Source organism: Aspergillus thermomutatus (assembly GCF_002237265.1).
Source record: "Aspergillus thermomutatus strain HMR AF 39 chromosome Unknown NODE_395, whole genome shotgun sequence".
NCBI lineage: Eukaryota > Fungi > Ascomycota > Eurotiomycetes > Eurotiales > Aspergillaceae > Aspergillus > Aspergillus thermomutatus.
This window is the reverse complement of record NW_020798445.1, coordinates 1-19,058: the sequence shown is the minus strand read 5'-3', so window position 1 is coordinate 19,058 and position 19,058 is coordinate 1. Positions and strand designations below refer to the sequence as shown.

At 51.2% G+C, this 19,058-nt stretch overlaps 9 protein-coding genes across 9 annotated transcripts; 5 read left to right on the top strand and 4 right to left on the bottom strand.

Moving 5' to 3' along the window:
* Positions 1–314: 314 nt before the first annotated feature.
* CDV56_102836 (uncharacterized protein) lies at positions 315–533 on the top strand (the record flags this gene model as incomplete). The annotated part of the gene is made up of 1 exon (XM_026756455.1): positions 315–533. A coding segment is annotated over one exon (219 nt), but the record flags the coding sequence as incomplete, so codon positions are not given.
* A 248-nt stretch (positions 534–781) lies between these two features.
* Positions 782–3,023, bottom strand: CDV56_102525 (Leucine Rich Repeat domain protein; the record flags this gene model as incomplete). Its single annotated transcript, XM_026756144.1, has 7 exons — positions 782–1,477; positions 1,539–2,061; positions 2,117–2,241; positions 2,307–2,417; positions 2,478–2,612; positions 2,693–2,790; positions 2,921–3,023. 7 exons carry the CDS (start codon positions 3,021–3,023, stop codon positions 782–784), a joined length of 1,791 nt encoding a protein of 596 aa, XP_026609883.1.
* A 184-nt stretch (positions 3,024–3,207) lies between these two features.
* On the top strand, positions 3,208–5,078 carry CDV56_102256 (uncharacterized protein; the record flags this gene model as incomplete). The annotated part of the gene is made up of 4 exons (XM_026755875.1): positions 3,208–3,387; positions 3,446–3,526; positions 3,580–4,809; positions 4,869–5,078. The coding sequence occupies 4 exons, from the start codon at positions 3,208–3,210 to the stop codon at positions 5,076–5,078; spliced, it is 1,701 nt and encodes a 566-aa protein (XP_026609882.1).
* A 580-nt stretch (positions 5,079–5,658) lies between these two features.
* Positions 5,659–6,774, top strand: CDV56_102009 (NAD(P)-dependent alcohol dehydrogenase; the record flags this gene model as incomplete). The annotated part of the gene is made up of 1 exon (XM_026755628.1): positions 5,659–6,774. One exon carries the CDS (start codon positions 5,659–5,661, stop codon positions 6,772–6,774), a length of 1,116 nt encoding a protein of 371 aa, XP_026609881.1.
* Positions 6,775–7,255: 481 nt separating this feature from the next.
* On the top strand, positions 7,256–8,239 carry CDV56_101807 (RTA1 domain-containing protein; the record flags this gene model as incomplete). Its single annotated transcript, XM_026755426.1, has 3 exons — positions 7,256–7,424; positions 7,489–7,737; positions 7,803–8,239. The coding sequence occupies 3 exons, from the start codon at positions 7,256–7,258 to the stop codon at positions 8,237–8,239; spliced, it is 855 nt and encodes a 284-aa protein (XP_026609880.1).
* A 238-nt stretch (positions 8,240–8,477) lies between these two features.
* Positions 8,478–9,754, bottom strand: CDV56_101612 (uncharacterized protein; the record flags this gene model as incomplete). Its single annotated transcript, XM_026755231.1, has 2 exons — positions 8,478–9,626; positions 9,686–9,754. 2 exons carry the CDS (start codon positions 9,752–9,754, stop codon positions 8,478–8,480), a joined length of 1,218 nt encoding a protein of 405 aa, XP_026609879.1.
* Positions 9,755–10,125: 371 nt separating this feature from the next.
* CDV56_101447 (uncharacterized protein) lies at positions 10,126–10,866 on the bottom strand (the record flags this gene model as incomplete). Its single annotated transcript, XM_026755066.1, has 1 exon — positions 10,126–10,866. The coding sequence occupies one exon, from the start codon at positions 10,864–10,866 to the stop codon at positions 10,126–10,128; it is 741 nt and encodes a 246-aa protein (XP_026609878.1).
* Positions 10,867–11,641: 775 nt separating this feature from the next.
* CDV56_100800 (putative nuclear pore complex subunit Nup85) lies at positions 11,642–15,205 on the top strand (the record flags this gene model as incomplete). Its single annotated transcript, XM_026754419.1, has 3 exons — positions 11,642–14,092; positions 14,157–14,658; positions 14,712–15,205. The coding sequence occupies 3 exons, from the start codon at positions 11,642–11,644 to the stop codon at positions 15,203–15,205; spliced, it is 3,447 nt and encodes a 1,148-aa protein (XP_026609877.1).
* Positions 15,206–18,443: 3,238 nt separating this feature from the next.
* Positions 18,444–19,019, bottom strand: CDV56_100021 (uncharacterized protein; the record flags this gene model as incomplete). The annotated part of the gene is made up of 1 exon (XM_026753640.1): positions 18,444–19,019. A coding segment is annotated over one exon (576 nt), but the record flags the coding sequence as incomplete, so codon positions are not given.
* Between the last annotated feature and the right edge of the window lie 39 nt (positions 19,020–19,058).

Genomic DNA, 19,058 nt, shown 5'->3' with positions numbered 1-19,058 from the left:
CCCCTCACCAAGATCCTGCACGAGTTCCGCGCCTACAGACCCCTCCCCCACCGCGAATTCCTCGCCTACATCAATTCCAAGGCCGCCGAAGTCGACGTTCGCAAGTTCGCAGTCGAAGACACAGAGACCACGGTCCTGCTCCTCAAGACGCTGAACCACGTCCGCAGCTTCCGCTGGCGGCACTGGCTCTTTGCCAGGGAGTATATCATCAAGCGGACGCCGCATCCCACTGCTACAGGTGGTAGTCCCATCGTTACGGTTCGTGCTTTTCCCCTAGTGTATGTGAAAAGAAATCCGGCTGATGTGGGATGTAGTGGCTTCCGAACCAGCTGTCTGCGGTGATGGATCTGATGGTTTCCATCTATGATACTTATCTGGCGCCGCAGAAGGCGGCGGGAGTCGTCTCGAATGGACATCTTGCGTATGATGAGTCGGTGCAGAAACAGGTGGAGCCTATGATGGAAATGGTACGCGATCAGAGGGAGAAGTTGGCGAGGGAGGTCGAGAGGTGGTGCAAGGAGCGGGGTGTTTGATTGTGATGTGATGAGCAATATTCCATTTGTTACACAGCGCAGATGCCAGTTGTGTCTTTTTTGGAGCGGTCGAGCACTGTGCTACAGCTTTGTGCTGTGTAGATGGTGTTACTGAACTCCATCCAATATGATGTCTATTCTGTTCGCTTGAGACCCGCTCTGTTTACGTCTAGAAGATGATCTAATAATACATGTTCCCCAAAGCCCGAAATAGAATACATGTGATACCACAAACGGGTCGTCCCACTCTATGCTATAATTTCAACGCCCCGAGCTCGTCCATAGGCGACCGCATCTGATGATACTTCGTCACAGAATTTAGCGTATATCCGCTGCACTTTCGCTACGCTGTCGTCGGAGCTCCGTGCATCGGCAAAAGCTTTTATCGCGCAGCCGGAGATCCTTGTATATGAGAGATGCACGACCTTGAGGCTGGATAGTGCGCTCATTATAACGGCAGCCACCTTGTCATCAGTACCGGCAATATGCGAAACGTTGAGTTCCTGTAAGTCGCTCAGACTGTCCATACGGACAAGTTCCGAAATCTGGGCACCGGTGATCCGGAAGCAGCTGTCGAGATGGAGGACTTTCAAGGGCGCCTTGGCGATGCTGCAGAAGTGCTGAACGGTGAAGCCTGTGGCCCAAGGCACGTCGCTGAGTATGAGCGTGTGGAGATTCGGGAGCTCAAAGGGTTCCTCGTATGCAAATGGGAATTCCCTTTGGACGAGGGCACCTCCAACGAGCCCTGTGCCTCCACGGATGCGAAGGTATTCGAGGCTAGACGGCAGACCAAATTCGGCTCCAACATACACGCCGCTCAAGTCCAGCCGGCGCAGCCGTGAAAGCTCATTTACGTCAAAACTCAGATGATAAGGGGTGAAAATTCGGGGGTTCCAGCTGAGCCGGAGCTCTTCTAGATTGGGAAGACATGTCGAGAGTCCCTGCTGTATGGCATGTCAGTCATTGCACTACGCGGAAAAGACAGGAAGGCAACGTAGGCCATACCTTTGGAAGATCAAGAGCAGAAGCCTGCACGTCCGGTGCAGAAGCGGCGACCATGGCACCAAGAGTGATACTTTTGAGACTCGGAAGTTTCTCCGGCCACTCTACCCGGGCCAAGTTGGATGGCTTGGCATCATGAACTTCGAGTCGCTCCAAAAGAGGCAAAGCCTGAAGGAATTTGCCAATGGCCTCCTGCGGTACAGATGTGTAGCCAGATATGATCAAAGTTTTCAATCGTTTGGAGCTCTTGTACAGGTCGTAGAGGACGTCGGACTTGGACTGAGCCCATATCTCAAGATGCTCTAGGTTCGGGCACCTGCTGAAGAATTCCAAGACCCTGTGCGTAGACGGCGTGGAGATATTTTTGACAACGGCATGTGTGAGCATGGCTTTTGATCGACGGATGTACGCCCGGACTGAAGGCCAGTGAACTTTGCCCCGAGCATCCGACAGATCGATACGCATCCAAAGTCTTCGTATGGACGACAGAAATTGATCCCACTTTTTTGATACGCGGAGAATAGCCCTGGGAAAGAAGTAGTCAGAGCCGTGCCATAGAGTATGCGCCTTGGCCAACTCACACAAGCTGCTTGAAGTCGAAATGATTGACGATCATGATTGCTACTTCCAATGGCAACACGCTGAACGGATCATGGCACTTTGCATGTACTTTACTCCATAACTTGTCATGAAGTTGCTCTACAAGCTACGCAACAGTCAGTACGTCGGTAGCTCGAGTAAGGCATGGGGTTAGGTGAAAAGATGACCGACCTGACGACGAGGGTTGCATGCCGGCAAAGTCTTTAGGGCGTAAGCATAGACGTCGAGGGCCTTGTCAGGCTTACCATCCGACAGCAGGACCTTTGCACATCGAAGATATCCCTGTCAACAGTCAATAGGGGTGCGTTTGGACATCTACAATGTGAAGTTTGCGATCCCTACCCGAGCGTCTAGCTTGTCAGTCTTTATCATGGCCCTGGCATCCCGCAGGGCCAGGTCATACTTGGCTAGCTTGGTATAGGTGGCAGCACGGTTATCATAAATACAGACGACATCGCCGTGGCCGGTTTTCAGAGTCTGGTACAACAATCGGAAGTTTTAACAACATCAATCGTATAAAACTCGAGACACACGGCTCTCGTGCAGTGATGATTTACCTCTGTGAAGGCCTCGAGGGCAGCCTGAAAATTGCCTTGCTGATATAGCTTCTGGCCGTTTTGCTGCAATAATGCGGCGGCTTCACTCAGGCCACTATCTATTGACGAAGATCTCAGCCTCTGAACACAAAGATCATCATCGTTCTTAGTAGATTCATCCCAGTACTCATCAAATAGGGATAATCAGACTGAACGACCTTGACAGCAACGTCACAAAAAACGACTTACCTCGAGAAACGACCATCTTTCCACTAAAATCCACTTCCCACACCGCCTGACGCGGAAGAGAGAAACGCGAATCAACCTGGCAACCGAAAGTGCGCGTGGGCATTTTCGAGTCCGCTGCGCTTGTGGTCTGCATGGACAGCCCCAGTGACGGCGGTGTTTACTTTCTTCCCCTTTTGGAATGATCCCTGCACATTGAAAAATAACGGTTGTCGTTGATAATAATAATCAACCACTACGGCGCCATCGTCGCTGGCTCCAAAGATTTGATAAAGCTTGCAGGTCAAGCCATGGAGCCACATAATTTACAGGCGGCATCAACTTACATTAATAATGTGCTTCTTGCTCGGGGTCTGCTCAAAAGTGGCAGAGCGATCGACTTCGCTCAACCGGAGAATGACGATGGAGGAATCGATGGTACAATGGCAAGAATCATCAACTTGGTTAATGATTTGGTCTTGAGAAGAGATGTATGTGAATTGGGAGTCCATCTTTTACTCGAGCTGTGCGTCTGACCAGCGTCAACAGCGGGAAGCAGAGCATCGGGAGAACCTCGCCACCACGATTCGGACATTGCGCGCCGAGGACTCACAGAAGATGCTTGAGATTGTATGTTGGGCTTGTATCAATGCCCCGAGAGCAACGGCTAAAGTTATTTGCAGGAAAAATTGAAAACGAAGACGTCCGAATTGGCCCGGTCGCTGGCTCTGTCGGAAGCCCAAGAACGTGCCCTGAAAACGAACCTGTCCAGCACCGATGCGACGATTAGAGGACTCAAAGAGCAGATACAACGCATGAAGATCGCTGTACAACAAGTCCGCGCACAATGCGCCAATGACATCCGCAAGCGCGACTTGGAAATGCAGAAGCTGAAATCGCACTTGGCTGAGCGACAGAGAGGAAGACGGGAAGGACTGGGCGTGACGACAATCAACATCAACCCCGCGGTCGATCGAACGTCCAAATCAAGGTCTCTTGCCGGTGGAGAAGGAGTCAATGATCCCGGGTACAGCTTGAAGCAGGAAACGAACGAATTTTTGACGGAATTGTTGCAGAGCTTGAGCGACGAGAACGATACGCTGATTGCGCTTGCGCGCAATACTGTTCAAACTCTGCGAGATCTACAAGGGTTGTCGCAGATGGAGGAAGAGGACGAGCAGTACTCAAACGCATCGGCAAGCACACGGGGCATGAGGTCGTCGCATGGACCTGTCACTACACTTCCTTCATCCTGCGAGAAGCTATCGGGTCAAATGGACAGAGTGCTCGAGCACCTGAGGACATTGCTCACTAACCCATCCTTTGTACCTCTGGAAGAGGTCGAAGTCCGCGATGACGAAATCAAGCGTCTACGAGAAGGATGGGAGAAAATGGAGACTCGATGGAAACAGGCCGTTACCCTCATGGACGGCTGGCACAAGAGAATTGCCGACGGAGGTGACTCGGTGCGAGCAGAGGAACTCAGGCTGGGGTTGAAGCTCGACCTCAGCGTCGACTCGATGCAAACATCCACGGCAGATGGTGGGGTCGACACAACCATGCAGTCTCCCATATATGAAGACCAACAGGCGGAGGAAGAGGCGGAGGCCGCAGTCAAGGTGGCCAAGTATAATACAGAGCGAGACGAGACTGGCGACACTACCACCGGCAAACTAGCCTCGCCACGTGAACGGAAATCTCGCAGACCTACCAGTCGTGCTCTGAAGGAGCGCAGCGATAACATCATGTCTGGGCGATCGCCTCGGAAAGTGTCCTTTACACCTGGACTGCAAGGCTCGCCTTGTGTAGCGACTGGCCAGGAAGACGAGACATTGGAGGTCAAAGCTCACAAATCCGAGGCTGTGACTCGGAGGCCATCAAAGAAAAAGGTAGACCCCAAGACGTCGCGTCAGGTAAGGGCCAAGAACCAAGTGATATCAGAAGCAGTCGAGGTCTGACTTGATGGCAACAGGGTCCCGAGAACGAGACACAATTGAGCGTATCGCAGAAGCTAGCAGCTGCCGAAAGCGAAGCGCGAGCCGCAGAAGACGCTCGCAAGGAGTCAGAAAGCCGAAAGAGAACTCGAGGGGTGATAAGCTCCAAGAAAGGGACTCGTGACCGACGGAGAAGCACATTGACCAGCGACGAGCTCGGAGAGCTGATGGGCATGCCGTCGCGATGATGGAATCGATGCTCTTGTTTGGAATATATCTATCTGGCGTACGGTTTTGTTTGATACCCCCAAGCAGTTTATCTGTACATACATTCGTTTTTGCACGCCTACGTACCGAGGGCAGGATTCTTATGATACGTGGCGCATGTAATCGCTACCACTCTGGACTGTTCTGGCAGAGGGACCATCTACTGTCAATTATAATTAATTCTATAATTTGCGCTTTGCAAGTTTAGTTTGGAGGAGAATGCCAGAGGGCACACTAGGGAGATCCTTCGGCAGCTTCATCTTGTGCCCATAAAGCTTCCCCACAACCTCGGCAACTTGAGCTTCGAACCGCAATCAGTCAATCTCCGCATTATTTATTGCTCGAGCGCTCGCTCCAGAAACATCAGATTAACAACCGCAGGAGGAGTTGAACAATCTTTGCTGTAACTCTGTCTGGCATCTCCTTCCTCCACTTTGAAGCATCAACCCTTTGCATCTCAGACTCCAACACCCTACGAAACCATTCGGATACTATATATATACACACGACATCCAACCTTTTGGTCCATACTGAAGAGACCATATCATATCCAATTGAATCATGTCCTCATCATCGTCAGAAACATTCCATGGCTGGGTCGCCCGTGACGCCACCAGCCCTCTAATTTTCACCACCTTCGAACCCAAACCCTTCACAGAAACCGACATTGAAGTCAAAGTCTCCCACTGCGGCATCTGCGGGACAGACATCCACACGCTCCGCTCGGGCTGGGGCCCTGCCGACTACCCCTGCGTAGTCGGCCACGAGATAATCGGCACAGTCGTCCGCATCGGCAGCGGCGTCCCAACCCTCGCCTCCTCGCCAGCCTCCCGAGAGATCAAAGTCGGCGACCGCGTCGGCGTAGGCGCACAGAGCATGTCATGTCTCCGCGCAGACTGCGAGGCCTGCGCAGACGGCCGCGAGAACTACTGCGCCCGCATGACGGGCACCTACAACAGTCGGTACGCGGACAAGAGCAAAGCCTACGGCGGGTTCGCGGAGTACTGGCGCGGGCCCGCGCACTTCGCGTTCAAGATCCCCGAGGCTCTCCCCTCCGCCGCGGCGGCGCCGTTGCTGTGCGGTGGCGTGACTGTTTTCGCGCCGCTGTTGAAATATGCCGCTGGGCCGGGGATGTCGGTTGGGATTGTCGGGATCGGGGGCCTAGGTCATATGGGGATTTTGTTTGCCAAGGCGATGGGCTGCGATCGGGTCGTTGCTATCTCGCGGACGTCGAGCAAGCGCAGGGATGCGGTGGAGGGGTTCGGGGCGGATGCGTTCATCGCCACGGACGAGGAGAAGAAATGGGCGCGGACGCATGCGCGCTCCCTCGATCTGATCATTTGCACCGTTGACGCGCCGGATATGCCTCTTGCGCAGTATCTGCGTCTGCTCAAGGTGGATGGGACGTTCGTTCAGGTCGGAGCGCCCGAGTCGCCGCTCCCGCCGTTGACGGCTTGGTCGTTGATCCAGAAGGGGGTTAAAGTGACGGGCTCGAATATTGGTTCTCCCGATGATATTCGGAAAATGCTGCAGCTGGCCGCGGAGAAGAATGTGTTGCCGTGGATTCAGCAGCGGCCGATGCACGATATCAATGTCGCTCTGGCTGATATGGATGCTAACAGAGCGAGATACCGGTATGTCCTGTCGAACGAGATGGGAGCGCACTCGAAATTGTAGATGAATCGGGTTCTAGTACAATTTAGCGGATAATGATTAACCTTCCTGTATCCACAAAAAGCAATTCCATATCCACTTGTTCGGATGGTTGATACATGGTTCGGGGGGATAAGATCGCGACGGAGATTAGGGGCCTCTCTGCTTTGTGACTTCAGATCAAAGGTTGCTTATCCTTGTAGAGTAAGAAATACGAAAGTCTGCGGTAAACGAGATAGTTGCCATGGGGCAGGACATCTTGGCATCGAGAAAAGCTCATCACGATTACCGGAAGAGGGAATTAGTACGAGATATACGAAGAATCCAGTCGCTCCATGGTCATACAAACCGGGAGGGGTTCACGACGTTGGCCTTGGGATGGGCTAAATTTATCGAATTTGAAGTTCATTGAGGAGGCGACTATTATAGGTATATAAGGTGCAGATATCTTCTTTTGAGGTATGGATCCGACAGAATTGACTACCTCCTTTGCTATATTACCACCATGTTGTTAAGGCGTGCATATGAAGGCTGGGTAGCCTACGAGTACTATCCCTCCATGGCAGCAGGAGTGATATTCGTCATCCTCTTCGCCATTGTCACTCTGTTACACACGTTTCATCTCTTCCGAACAAGAACATGGTTTTTTATTCCTTTGGTCATAGGAGGTTACTGTAAGTTATGGATCTGCTTCCGCGGGATGAATCTCACTGGACTGAATGTCTGACTTTGATCAAGTCGAATTGATAGGATACATTGGACGCTGCCTGTCAGCATCCCAATCCCCAAACTGGACGCTTGGTCCGTACATCATGCAGAGCACATTGCTGCTGGTAGCGCCTGCACTGTTTGCTGCCAGCATCTACATGGAATTGGGTCGAATCATCCTCCTCGTCAAAGGAGAGAAGTTCGCAATTATTCGGGTAACCTGGATGACCAAGATATTTGTTGCGGGAGACATTCTCAGCTTCTTGATGCAAGCGTCAGGTGCGTTTTCCGGCGATTTATGTCCTCAGACGAGAGCCAAACACTGATAATCCGCTTCATGATAGGGGCGGGGATCTTGGTCACGCACAACCAAAGCACAGGCGAAAATGTTATCGTTGGCGGTCTCTTTGTCCAGATCATCTTTTTCGGTTTCTTTGTGATAAGCGCTTTCGTCTTCCAGCGTCGGATCGCTGCCCATTCAACCCCAGAGTCCGTTTCCGAGTACATTCCATGGAAGAAACATATGGGCGCGCTATATGCATCGAGTATCCTGATCTTGGTTCGGTCCGTGTTTCGAGTTGCCGAATATCTTCAAGGCTGGGACGGTTCATTGCTGCAGAGCGAAGTGTTCATATACGTACTTGATGGGCTGCTGATGTGGTTCGTGATGGCTATCTTTCTGGTTGTCCACCCGAGCGAAATCAACTGTCTTTTGGGTCGCGGGAAATTCATGACAGCCAAAGGGGGTCTCCAAGTCTGTGAGGCTGCTTTTCCTGTTTAGCACACTGAGGACCTCCAGCCATCCCGTGATGACACTTCATGAACTACCTGTTTGTTCGATTCTATACCGCCGTGTCGTTATCATTCAGAGTTGGCATTTTGCTAGAGCGGCGATTTTCTAGAGTTCTTGCTTTGCTTTGTCTTTTGCGAACAATCTCATCACATGCAGATTTATTCGCTTGCGGACGGGGCTGTAAATGCCAAACTGCTGATAGAATCATGCTTTCAACCCTGATACCTCAGGTTAAATTCGGCTCGAATGCCTGGCCAAAGATATCTCTCATAGGCCAATATATCAAAGGGCGCCAACGCTCATCTAGAACAAGCCAGAGGGCCTTTGAAACCCGGGGACCCCACTCGTCGAGACACCAATTGTGTCGGAGACGATGGAGAATTGCGCAGTAGTATGCCAAAATGACCAGGGCTAGGGGCTTACGCTCCCGCAGACAATCCACGTATTTTGGTTTCAGCCTGATCGCCCACCTGCAGGCGACAGCAATGGAGGTTAGACCGCTATACACCGCGCCCGTCATGTCTGCCCATTTGTCAATGGTATCCTCATAAACAGACGTATCATGCGTGGAGTCCGTCTCCCCAATCGACTTGTTTGCGTCTTGGAGCTTTCCTAAAGCGAAGAGTATGTCATCGGGGAGGATGACTTCGTATTCGTCAAACTGTACAATTGGTCCAAAATCGCTGTCCGTTATCGAAGATGATGCGGTGCTCAGCACCTGGTGCACGCCCCGCGACAGTATAAGCACCTGAAGCAGATCGTCGATGTAGTCCCATGAGTCTTTCGCATCTGGCGGATGAGGATAGCCAAATGCGTAGACAGCCACAATGCTTGCAAACGCAAACATGGCTTTGGCATTGCAGGGGTTAATGTCATGTAGCCGTTCACGAAACAAGGTCAATGCTTGGTCCTGATGCGCGACAGCAATGCTGACGTAGTCAGCACGACGATGGACAGCCCTTGTCCGCGCGATATGAAGTGCAGAGATAGCTAGTATCCCATGCATGAGAAACGGGTATGACAGCGCCTCTTCAGGGACACAGGCGCGCCAAATGCGGTCTGTTTGCTCGTTGCGAGAAAAGGACCTATAGGTCTCATTGCACCACTGCATCATCAATTCTAGATCACACAGATTCAGGCCGGTAAGTGAATACTGAGTTGCCGTGCCGTGTCCGCCCAGCTTCCCTAGAATGCCAAAGGAGATGGCCGTGTCGTGGAGCGACTCTTGCTCCTGAGGTCCCTCGGAGGCAGATTTGTTTGACCTCGTGCGGGACTGCGACCTCCCATTTGCCCACAGAAATGAGCCGCTGGAGTCGTATTCGCATTGTGTCCTGCGTTTGACGCAGTTGGAGCATGCTGGGCGAGCTTCATCGCACTGAGCGTCGTTAGCGATATTTGCAAAAAGTTCAGCTAAGTGGTGTGCGTGTCTCGTACTTTGACCCTGCGTCGTTTGCACTCTACACAGCCATGTCTTGATTTGCGATGAGGTCTTCGAAGAGCCATCTCTCGGAGGGCACTCTGTGCATAGTGTTGGCAGTTTGTACATCGAAAGAGCGTCCCACATTAGGCAACACAAAAGAAGTCCACAGCTGATTATGTCATCCAACCTTAACGCATCTTCAACTGGGCTGATTTACTCCGTACTAGTAGTGTTCACCTTTTTCTTTTTCGATTTCTCTGAGATTAAGAAACAATTTCCATCATTCGAAATGCACAGCTGAATCCATAAGTAACAAAATGGGATTCCATTGAATATGCAGCATATATGGTATCTGGACTCAGGGCTAAAAGAAGAGAAGAAAGACACCGCAGCGACGAATATGTGAAGAGAAACAGAATCACCTTTTCCCATGCAAGCATTTCAATATACGTAGCTAACCACCGCCGCCGCCGCCGCCTCCTCCTCCTGAGGATGCGCTACTGTCTCGTCGCCGTTGTTTCTCATACAGAGCAACGGCAGTGATGATGACCATTAGGTCGAATTCCTGCCCATAATTTGCATAGATCTCAAGCTTTCCAGACTTCTTATAGCCCCAAAAGTTGCTCGTAAACACGGCAATGAGCCGATCAGTCGCCTCATCAACAAGCTTGTAGTTGCGCCAGGAAAAGATCGAAGGCTTTGTATCCCCAACTCCTACCGAATGTGTGCTCTTCCAAATGAATGACCGCCGTTCTACCCCATGTTCGGAGTGGAGGAAGATCTGAAACCGATATCTTGCATGAAGGTGACTGAGACACACGAGATCTTCCCAGTTGACTGAATTTGGTGTTTCAGGATTTCCAATCCCGACTTTGAGATGCCTGGAGAAATGCAAGAATTTGCAGACTGCCAGTACAGGTGCTTGTGTACTAGTGCCGGCATGGATACTGAGATCGGGTTTCTTCGGTGTCCACGTCGAATTGTGGACATGGTATAGCTGTTCCTTGTCGGCATTGTGAACGCTATAATCATGGCGGAAGAGTGTGTTATATATATGATAAAGGTGGCAGGAACTGCCTCTGTTCGAAGGAACCGGGCAAAGAGTGTTGCTCTCAGTCATTGTGGTCTGATAAGTACTGGACGAATCCACGAGAACGGCATCATCGGCGCCATAGGTGTCTTTGGAGCGACTCATTTCCGCCGACGTTAGAATCCTGGGAGGAGTAAGATGAAATCAGAAGCCAACTTCTGAATCATCCAGGAAGCAGGGAAGACCTGGCATCTTTATAGTCTGCTGATTAGTGAATTCAGGCGTTTTGAGGAATATGTTCACTGCGTAGCAAGGCTTGGTATCCACTATTCATGCTCGATCTGTAGGATAGTTTCTGTTTCTGGTTAACCCAAGGGAAACGATGCCCATGATGCCCAGTTGATCGCCCGACATGACAGCAATACGAGCCTTTTCCATGGCTTGTTTCAGGGCTGAGCTGTATATCAACCAATCACAATACGCAGAGAATACGATCAGCCCCAAAGCGGCTAGTCCAATCACGGATTGAAAGAACAGCCAATCATATGTCAATCGGAGTCCAACAGCTTACACGTGACTATGCGTCAGTCACCTGATATCACATGATATGGTAGCTGGACGCCAAGACCAGCGCGCGTCAATCAATCAATGGTGAAGAAGAAGAAGAACTGCAAAGTGTTGGTGGTAAGGTGATGACCGCTGCTGATTTATTTCCTCCTCAGCTTGTTCTTCAGTCTGCCACCTGACTGGCAGCTGCTGCGCATCTATTCCCCAGCATTTTCCCAAAGGAATTGCTTGTTACCAGCTGGGATAGCAATAGGAACCTCAAGAGAGATTTCTTTGCTCCAGTGCTCAGCGTCGCTAGTGTTTGGTACCGTTTCTAAAAAGTGCCACTACTCCTCATTCTCCATATCAAATCAGTACCTCCACGACCACCAATATGAGCTTCCAGGTACCTTATGGATCGAGTCCGTCGACTCCAGACAAATCTCGGAGCTTTTTAAGCGATATCTCGGCGACTCCTGCAGACGCTCCGCCTTCCACAGCCAAGTCCTTCACTCCTCGAGGCCCTCCTCCATCAACCATATACGGAAGCTCTCAGATGAGCTCGAGATCGCAACTGGATTCTCCTCAGTCCCTTTTCACCAAATCCGGAGGGGTCGATTTCAATGACAGCATCTTCAATTCCTCAATTGGATCCTTCAATCAGCCAGCGCCCCGGGCCAAACATGCTGGATCAGGGAAATCCTTCGCGCCGTCGCAGTCTCTTTTCAGTATGACGAACAATACTCGATTCGGCGAGTCAACTGGTTTCGGAATCTCTAATGACTTTACTTCGCGAATGGGTGCAGAGGCTAACGACGACGGTGAAGAGGACGAGCAGATGATACCCGAGGAGGAAGAGGATGCTCAGGAGGAGGATGAAATGGACATGGGCAACGCCACTGCAACGTCCGGACACCGATTGAGCTTCTTAGACTCGCAGTTTGGCAATTCAACACAAGCACAGTCTGCGTCGCATGGTCAACGAAAGCCAATATACTCAAACCCAGGCAATGCAAAACGACCGAAGCTTGACGAAAGATGGGCCCACCAATCGCCGTTGCGCAAAGGTAAACTGTCTCCAAAGAAGGACTCTGCGATGCCTTCGATCGTACGGAACTTCGCCTCCAGAGCCGGGCTGGCGGCGGTCAAAGAGCCAAGCCACGTAATCATCAGCACCGAGGACGAAATTTGTCGCATGTACGACGAAGCGAGACAATCTGAATTTACGAACAGAGACTTTCAAATTATTCTCTCAGAGGTCTGCAGCAGGCTTACAGACTCATGGAAGCCATCCATGGAGGGAAGCGGCGTTCCCAGAGCACCTGGCGCAGGGACTGACATTGGACCTGGGGATCGAGCTTCTGATGTTGCCAAGGCCAGCTTTCTCGGCTCTTTACTGCTTCAACTCCATCACCCGCCTCTGTCGGCCCCTAAGCAAGGAAGTCTCAACAATAATCTAGGGTTTGCGGCTCCCCGGAGTCTAGTACTCGCGGGCTCGAAACCGGATACACCTACGCCAATACCCAAGGTTCTTTTGGACTGGCTTGAAGCCTATCATTCTTCTCAGCCCGACGACCTGCAAGCTTTGAAGGAAGTTGAACCTAACCCCACCGCGTCTTCCAATTTCTGGGAGATTGTCAACGCATCGGTGCTACGTGGGCGCTTCTCGGAGGCGGCAGACATACTGCGATCGGCTGACTTCAATTATGCCAGGTCAGCTTTGGAGGATGGCTTACCAGAATCAGGCTATCGTGGAGCACAGCTGCAAAATATCCAAAGATGTATCAATAAGGCTCTCCAAATTTTAGAGTCATCTCCCAGTATCCAGTACGATGACTGGGATGTCAAAGGCACCGAATGGGCGTTGTACAGGAAACGTGTCATGGCTGCCGTAACAGATCTAGAGGAATTTGCGGAAGGAGGAGAGCAGCAATCGGTCGAGCCTCCGGTCACGGATAATCGCTTTCAGGCAATTAACTTTGGGCTGAAGCCTAGTCCAGCAAAAGCAGACTTTTCTTTTACCAAATCTGCGCGCATGGCAGAGAGCCGTGTGCCTTGGACGATCTATCAAAGTTTGAGATCTTTGTATCGCATCATACTCGGTGATGCCAACACCATTCTGAACCTCGCGCAAGACTGGATCGAGGCTACCATTGCGCTTACGGTTTGGTGGGACGGCGAGGATGCCGAGGAGGTGGCGCAGGAGAATGGCGATGCCCTCCGCACCGGCATGTTCAGATCGCAGGCTTTCCGCGGTGTCAACGAAGACCCTGTGAATGCCTATCTTCGGCGCCTGGATCTTGCATTCCGTAGCGCTATCAATGAGGAAATGGCAGACTCTAGTTTCAGGGTCAATCCACTAAGTAGTCTCGAGGTTGGCCTGGCGTCCGTTTTCGAGGGCAACGTTGACGGTGTGCTTGAGTTGATTCAAACATGGTCTTTGTGTATTGCCTCTGCAGTGACTGAGGTCGCTTCGCTTGGTGGTTGGCTCGATACGGAGAGAGGAGCGAAGCCGCTGCCGGGTCTCAGTGAGAATGACCTGATGGTCCTCTCATACGGTCAGAACGGCAATGGGCCGAGCAAACGAGTTCGCAAGGATGATGTTCTAAGCAGTTACGCGCGCGGCTTGTTCGAACGGCGTACGATTGAGCACGCGTCCGGCGTTCGCGATGGCTGGGAGCTTGCTCTGGAAGTTGTGAGCCGTCTAGATGACGCGGAGAAATTGCAGAAGAGTGTTTCGGAATTACTTGAAAAGCTTCCTCTGGACAATGTTGAGCAATTAGACAAAGTGGTATTGCTTTGTTCCGAGCTTGGTTTGGACAAGGAAGGAAGGAGAGTATCTGAGGTACGCCCTTGTTCAAGTCTCACCCTTGTTGTCTTTCTTGAATTTGAAACTGAACATTTGGCAGCGATTTGGTGATCAAACGGTGGAAAAATCTGATGAGTACGGACTCGCGTTGGTGTGTTACGCTCGTGCACACAGCCGTCGGAAGGTGAAGTCGGTTGTCGACCTACTCATTTCGTACAGCCTGGTTCAATCGCGGGCATATCCCGCATCTGCAGATCTCGATGAGCAGCTTGAGGCATTGATCAGAGATTCAAAGACCTGCCTTTCAGCGATTGCGGCTTCCGACGAGGACGCTGCAAGCATTCTCCAATTTTATTTCAGCGGATATGCCACTCTACGTCGGTTTTATGAGATACGGGATGAAGCGATCGGGCTCAAGGAGGGACAGCGGCCTCGGTTCAAGCCCTTAGCCAGACGTAGGGCAGCAGCACAGGCTCTGGTTGCAGTAATCAGTAGCGCCGCAGATAGTATCTACGGTGGACTCTATGATCCTGCTCGTGACTCTGCGGTGCAAGTGGATGGGCTTCTTACGCTCTTGGGAGAGGCGCTGGCATTTATTGATCGTAAGTTATAGTTGTTTCTGACGCACGACCTTCACAGGCTGACCTTGTGATAGAAAACACCCCGGTTCTTTCGGTGTCTCAACAGTTCACTCTTCTCTCTGCCATTGAAGATCTGGAAACGGTCACGCCCCGCGTCTATGCTCAATGCGAAGAGTGTTTCCGCTCCACACTCATCGAGTATCACTCCTCTGAGCGTGCATCGTCCGGCGGTCGATCCTCTGCCGAATCCTACGTTCTTCCGCCATCTCCACGGGCACTTCTGAAGAAATCTGTATCTTCGCTCGCCGCATCCAGCACATTTTCCTTTATTGGCAGTGATATGATCGAGAGTGCTCGGCACCGAGCCATGTCTGGCTCTGGATCTGTGACCAGCTCAGCTGTGTTCGTTCCTCGTCCCGGGGATGGAGCCCAAACGGGATCTCACGAACGCGGATGGGACTGGCGAGCTGCTTTGCCGGAGGATATCAAGGGAGAGGAAGTTCTCAAGATGTTACGTTTGGGATTAGCACGAGGGTTGAGTTTCGGTGCGCTGGGGTCTGTTTATTAGAGGCGGCTTGTTCAGTGTTCTTCTTATCTAGCATGTACGTGTAGGTGTATCTGTGGGATCCCTATTATTTCATTTCTTTCAACCTGACGTTCATAACGATCAATCTCATGGCAACGACAGTACCTGGATAGTCAGGACTATTAGAGTGGAAAAGCATTGAATTTCCCAGGCATCAATAGCAATAACCTGGCCACAACAACAACTTTCCATTCCACAAACCATCACTGGCTCGGGCATGAAACCATCACTCCATGAGCTCTTTCCATCGTCATCGTGGCTTACCATTGATTATCGAAAATTCAGACTGACCTTGGAACAATCGGATGATATTCCTGACGAAGTGCTTTCGGGTACCTCTTGTTCCGGTTCATTACCAGTATGCAAGGCACCTAAAACTGACGTCCTTAGTATGCGATCTTCTGCTAACACCGAGTCTACCCATAGTCAATGATGATCTCTTCGAATATTGGCCTCTAAGGGGGCGCTATGGACCCGTCTTTAAGATACAGGCCAAGCTATACATCGCTTCGGTGTCAACGTCAGGATCAATGAATAGCGGTCTGGATCTCGGCACAATGAGCCCGAAGAGAAGCGCTGAAACGACAACCAGCTGACTGAGGATGAGGTTATGCAGCATTATCTCGAAAGAGTGGGGGGTCTGCACACGCCGCTATGCGTTCTGCACCTCGGAAAAGCCTCCGGGTATAGAGCACTGCTGAAGAAGGATTCAGATTTCCAAGATGATTCTACTGAGTTCTAGCTTACCAGGCCACTAATTCGGTCATTGAAACACTGCCTAGAGTCCTGGACTGGCGGAATCGCAACTCCAGCTGATTGGATGATGTCACTTGCTGGAGGATGAGTCAGGTCAGATCATGTGGGGGTTTTCAACGGTTCAGCCTTTCGATTGGGATAATTACCCCCCACCGTTTCCTCGGGTCAGCCTTGCGGGTTATTCTTGTCTCTTGAGACTGCTGCAAGGGCCAAGAGGAGCAAATCACGACGTTGTACTCCGTGGAGGTCGGACATCCCTGAGGCTAGTCGCATCTGGCGGGCAGTGGTCTGTGACTCAATAGACAGGGCTGAGGGAGAAGCACTTGATTTGTCCAGACTCGTACCAATTCTTCAAGCTCATGCATCATCCTGCATGGCCCTGCTCACCGATAGTTCTGCTAATATCGAGGCTCAACTGCAAGCTGAACCTGCGGAGTCCCTTTTGGTCACTATGTCATCAATCCATTTCTTGCACCACCTCGAGCAAATCTACCAACCAGGAAAAAAGGAAGATATTTTTGTGAAGTGCAATGGCTAACGGAGTGACTAACTCGATGAGTCTTCAGCAGAACAAAAAATAGAACGGTTGAGGGCGTTTACTGGCTACTCGATCATTCCAAGTAGAAATAACTCCAACCTATCTCAATAGCGATGACCCAATAGGGCCTAAGGCCTCCATTATCCATGGCACCATGAGCTGAAAACCCCTGCAAGCACGAGGCGTGCTTGGAGACAGACCAATGATGATGGCACTAAGGAGGGCCCAGCTCCGCTTGAAGCAACCTTGAGGGTTTTTAGACCCCCTAGCCTTCAACGGTTCCGTCAAGGTGGATATCCAAAACATGGAACTCGGCATCAGCTGTCATCGCCATCGGTACAACGTTCTGCGACATCGCCAACCAGTTCGACTGTTTTGCAGGACTAATGCTCTGGGAATGTCACTAGCCAAGTGCCAACCTTCAGCCGATGGAACCCCACTGATCAACTACGGGCTCGGTCTTGTCCGCGAGACTGACCTGCGGAAAGTCGGATATGGTCTGGTGTCGATCGTGCCCAGTTACCTAGTCCTGAGTTTCCCTTTCAATCTTCGTTTTCTTTGCGATTCACCAATTGTCTTCTCGGGCTAGAACGATATTCAGGACAACTGAAAAGAGTCACGGCTAAGACCTGGATGGATGCCTTGCATCAAATTCGGGTCGTACTTGCTTCGGGTTTCTCGCAGTTGAATAGCCTATGCAGCCTTGATGAAAGCCGGCTTCCCATTCCGTCCTATTTTTGACCATTGTCATGACATTCATGGGGTTGCCTGAGTTCTTCAACTTCATATAAATAATCTCTTCCCAACGGAGCCAACCTTTGCTTGTCCTTGGATGGCATCGACAGACTCCAATACATTGAATCTTTCTTTGTCTTCTTTCTTTTAAAGCATTCGTTCAACAGCACTTTCTCCTTTCGGCAACTGTCTACGCTGGACGTCGTTATCCAACCGACCCACCTACAGAACACTGTATCGCGACCTATCAAAATGTGCTACCAGCTCGTGGAACGTTATTCGGTGTGTGGGTGTCTTTACTTTCAACACGCGGTTGACCCGTGTCAAGCATATGCTCAGCGAGGCCACACCGTGCAAGTGAAGACGGTGTTGGTCGGATACGCCTGTGATAAACATTCTGCGAGACGGAATGGACCTACTGGCGGCAATCGTCCTGCGACGGGTTACTCCAAGGGATATTGATTATCCTTCGAGAGGATGAAACATACTGTGGTTCTTCATCTGGGTACCCCCCAGAGCAACTTGCGTTGAACGCAATGCTAGTTTCAATAGCCTCTCTTCTTTGCTCTGAGAGCCGATCTCGATGCACTGTGTGCGATTATCTACCTTCACATTCGACTGTTTTCACTTGGCAGCCTGGAGCTGTCATCACTATCCAACATAGTCAGCCTTGAAGGCTGACATTCATCGACTGGAACGATGACATACCAACGATATCTGGCCCTCTTTGTCCGATGCATTTGTTCCCGGCTAGAAACCTGGACCTTTTCCTTTTCTTTCACCATGATGTCCAACTCGACGCTCCTTTTGTTCTCAATTAGCTTTGATTCTCTTTTGCTCCGCCAGGGCGAGCCATGATCAACTAATCGACTACGTTGATGGGTAACGTGATGCGGCATGGGATATGAACACCTACGAGCTCTGTATACTTGATTGATCATAGACGTGTTTTGGTGGGAAAAGTGATACACAGCTTGCATGGTATGGAGTTCGGCATTTCATGGCGCGTGCTTCACCTTCTGCTTTCTATCATTACATGCTTACACATTCTTTTTTGCATCTTTGTTCGTTGCCAGCGTTTTTATTTCGGGGTTTTTCATTCTATGTACAAGTACAATTATCTGGCCAGTCCAGTATAGATAGTCATCAAACACTCGTCCTACCTTAAAGCAGCATCAACGGTAACCAACCCTACAGATCCCTCGCAATCACCCTCTCCAAAAAATCAAACCCTTCCCTCTGCAGCTCCCAAGTCCTCGAACCCACCTGCATCCCCATCGCAAACGTATGATCCTCCCCTGGCACCTCCGTCATCCCACACTCCACCCCTTTCTCCCTCAGCCTCTCCAACAACACCCGACTAACCTCAATCGGAACCATCCGATCCGCCGCACCATGCACAATCCACGTCGGCGGGAATCCCTCCCTAACATTCTCCACCGGATCAATCGCCCCGAAATCCCCGCCATGGCCGGGATAGCACGCCTCAAGCACCCTCCCATCGGCAATCTGCGTGAACGCAAACGCATCCCGCGGCCGGCTGAAGTCCGGACCCTTGGATAGCCCTGCCTCGGACTGCCCCTCCAGACTGACGGCGCTGCTGGTGGGCACGGGTGTCTGCTCGTAGACTCTGTTGATGAAGGACTCGTCCAGCGGGGGGAGCTTTGCCCGGACGTGCGGGAGAGGCTGGGTCCAGAAGGGGTGGGCGAAGTGGACTGCGCCGTAGAAGGTGAGGATTGCGCGGGCGGGACGGGGGACGTCGAAGCCCTGCTTTTGTCAGGTCATTTTTTTCCCCCGATTTATTTT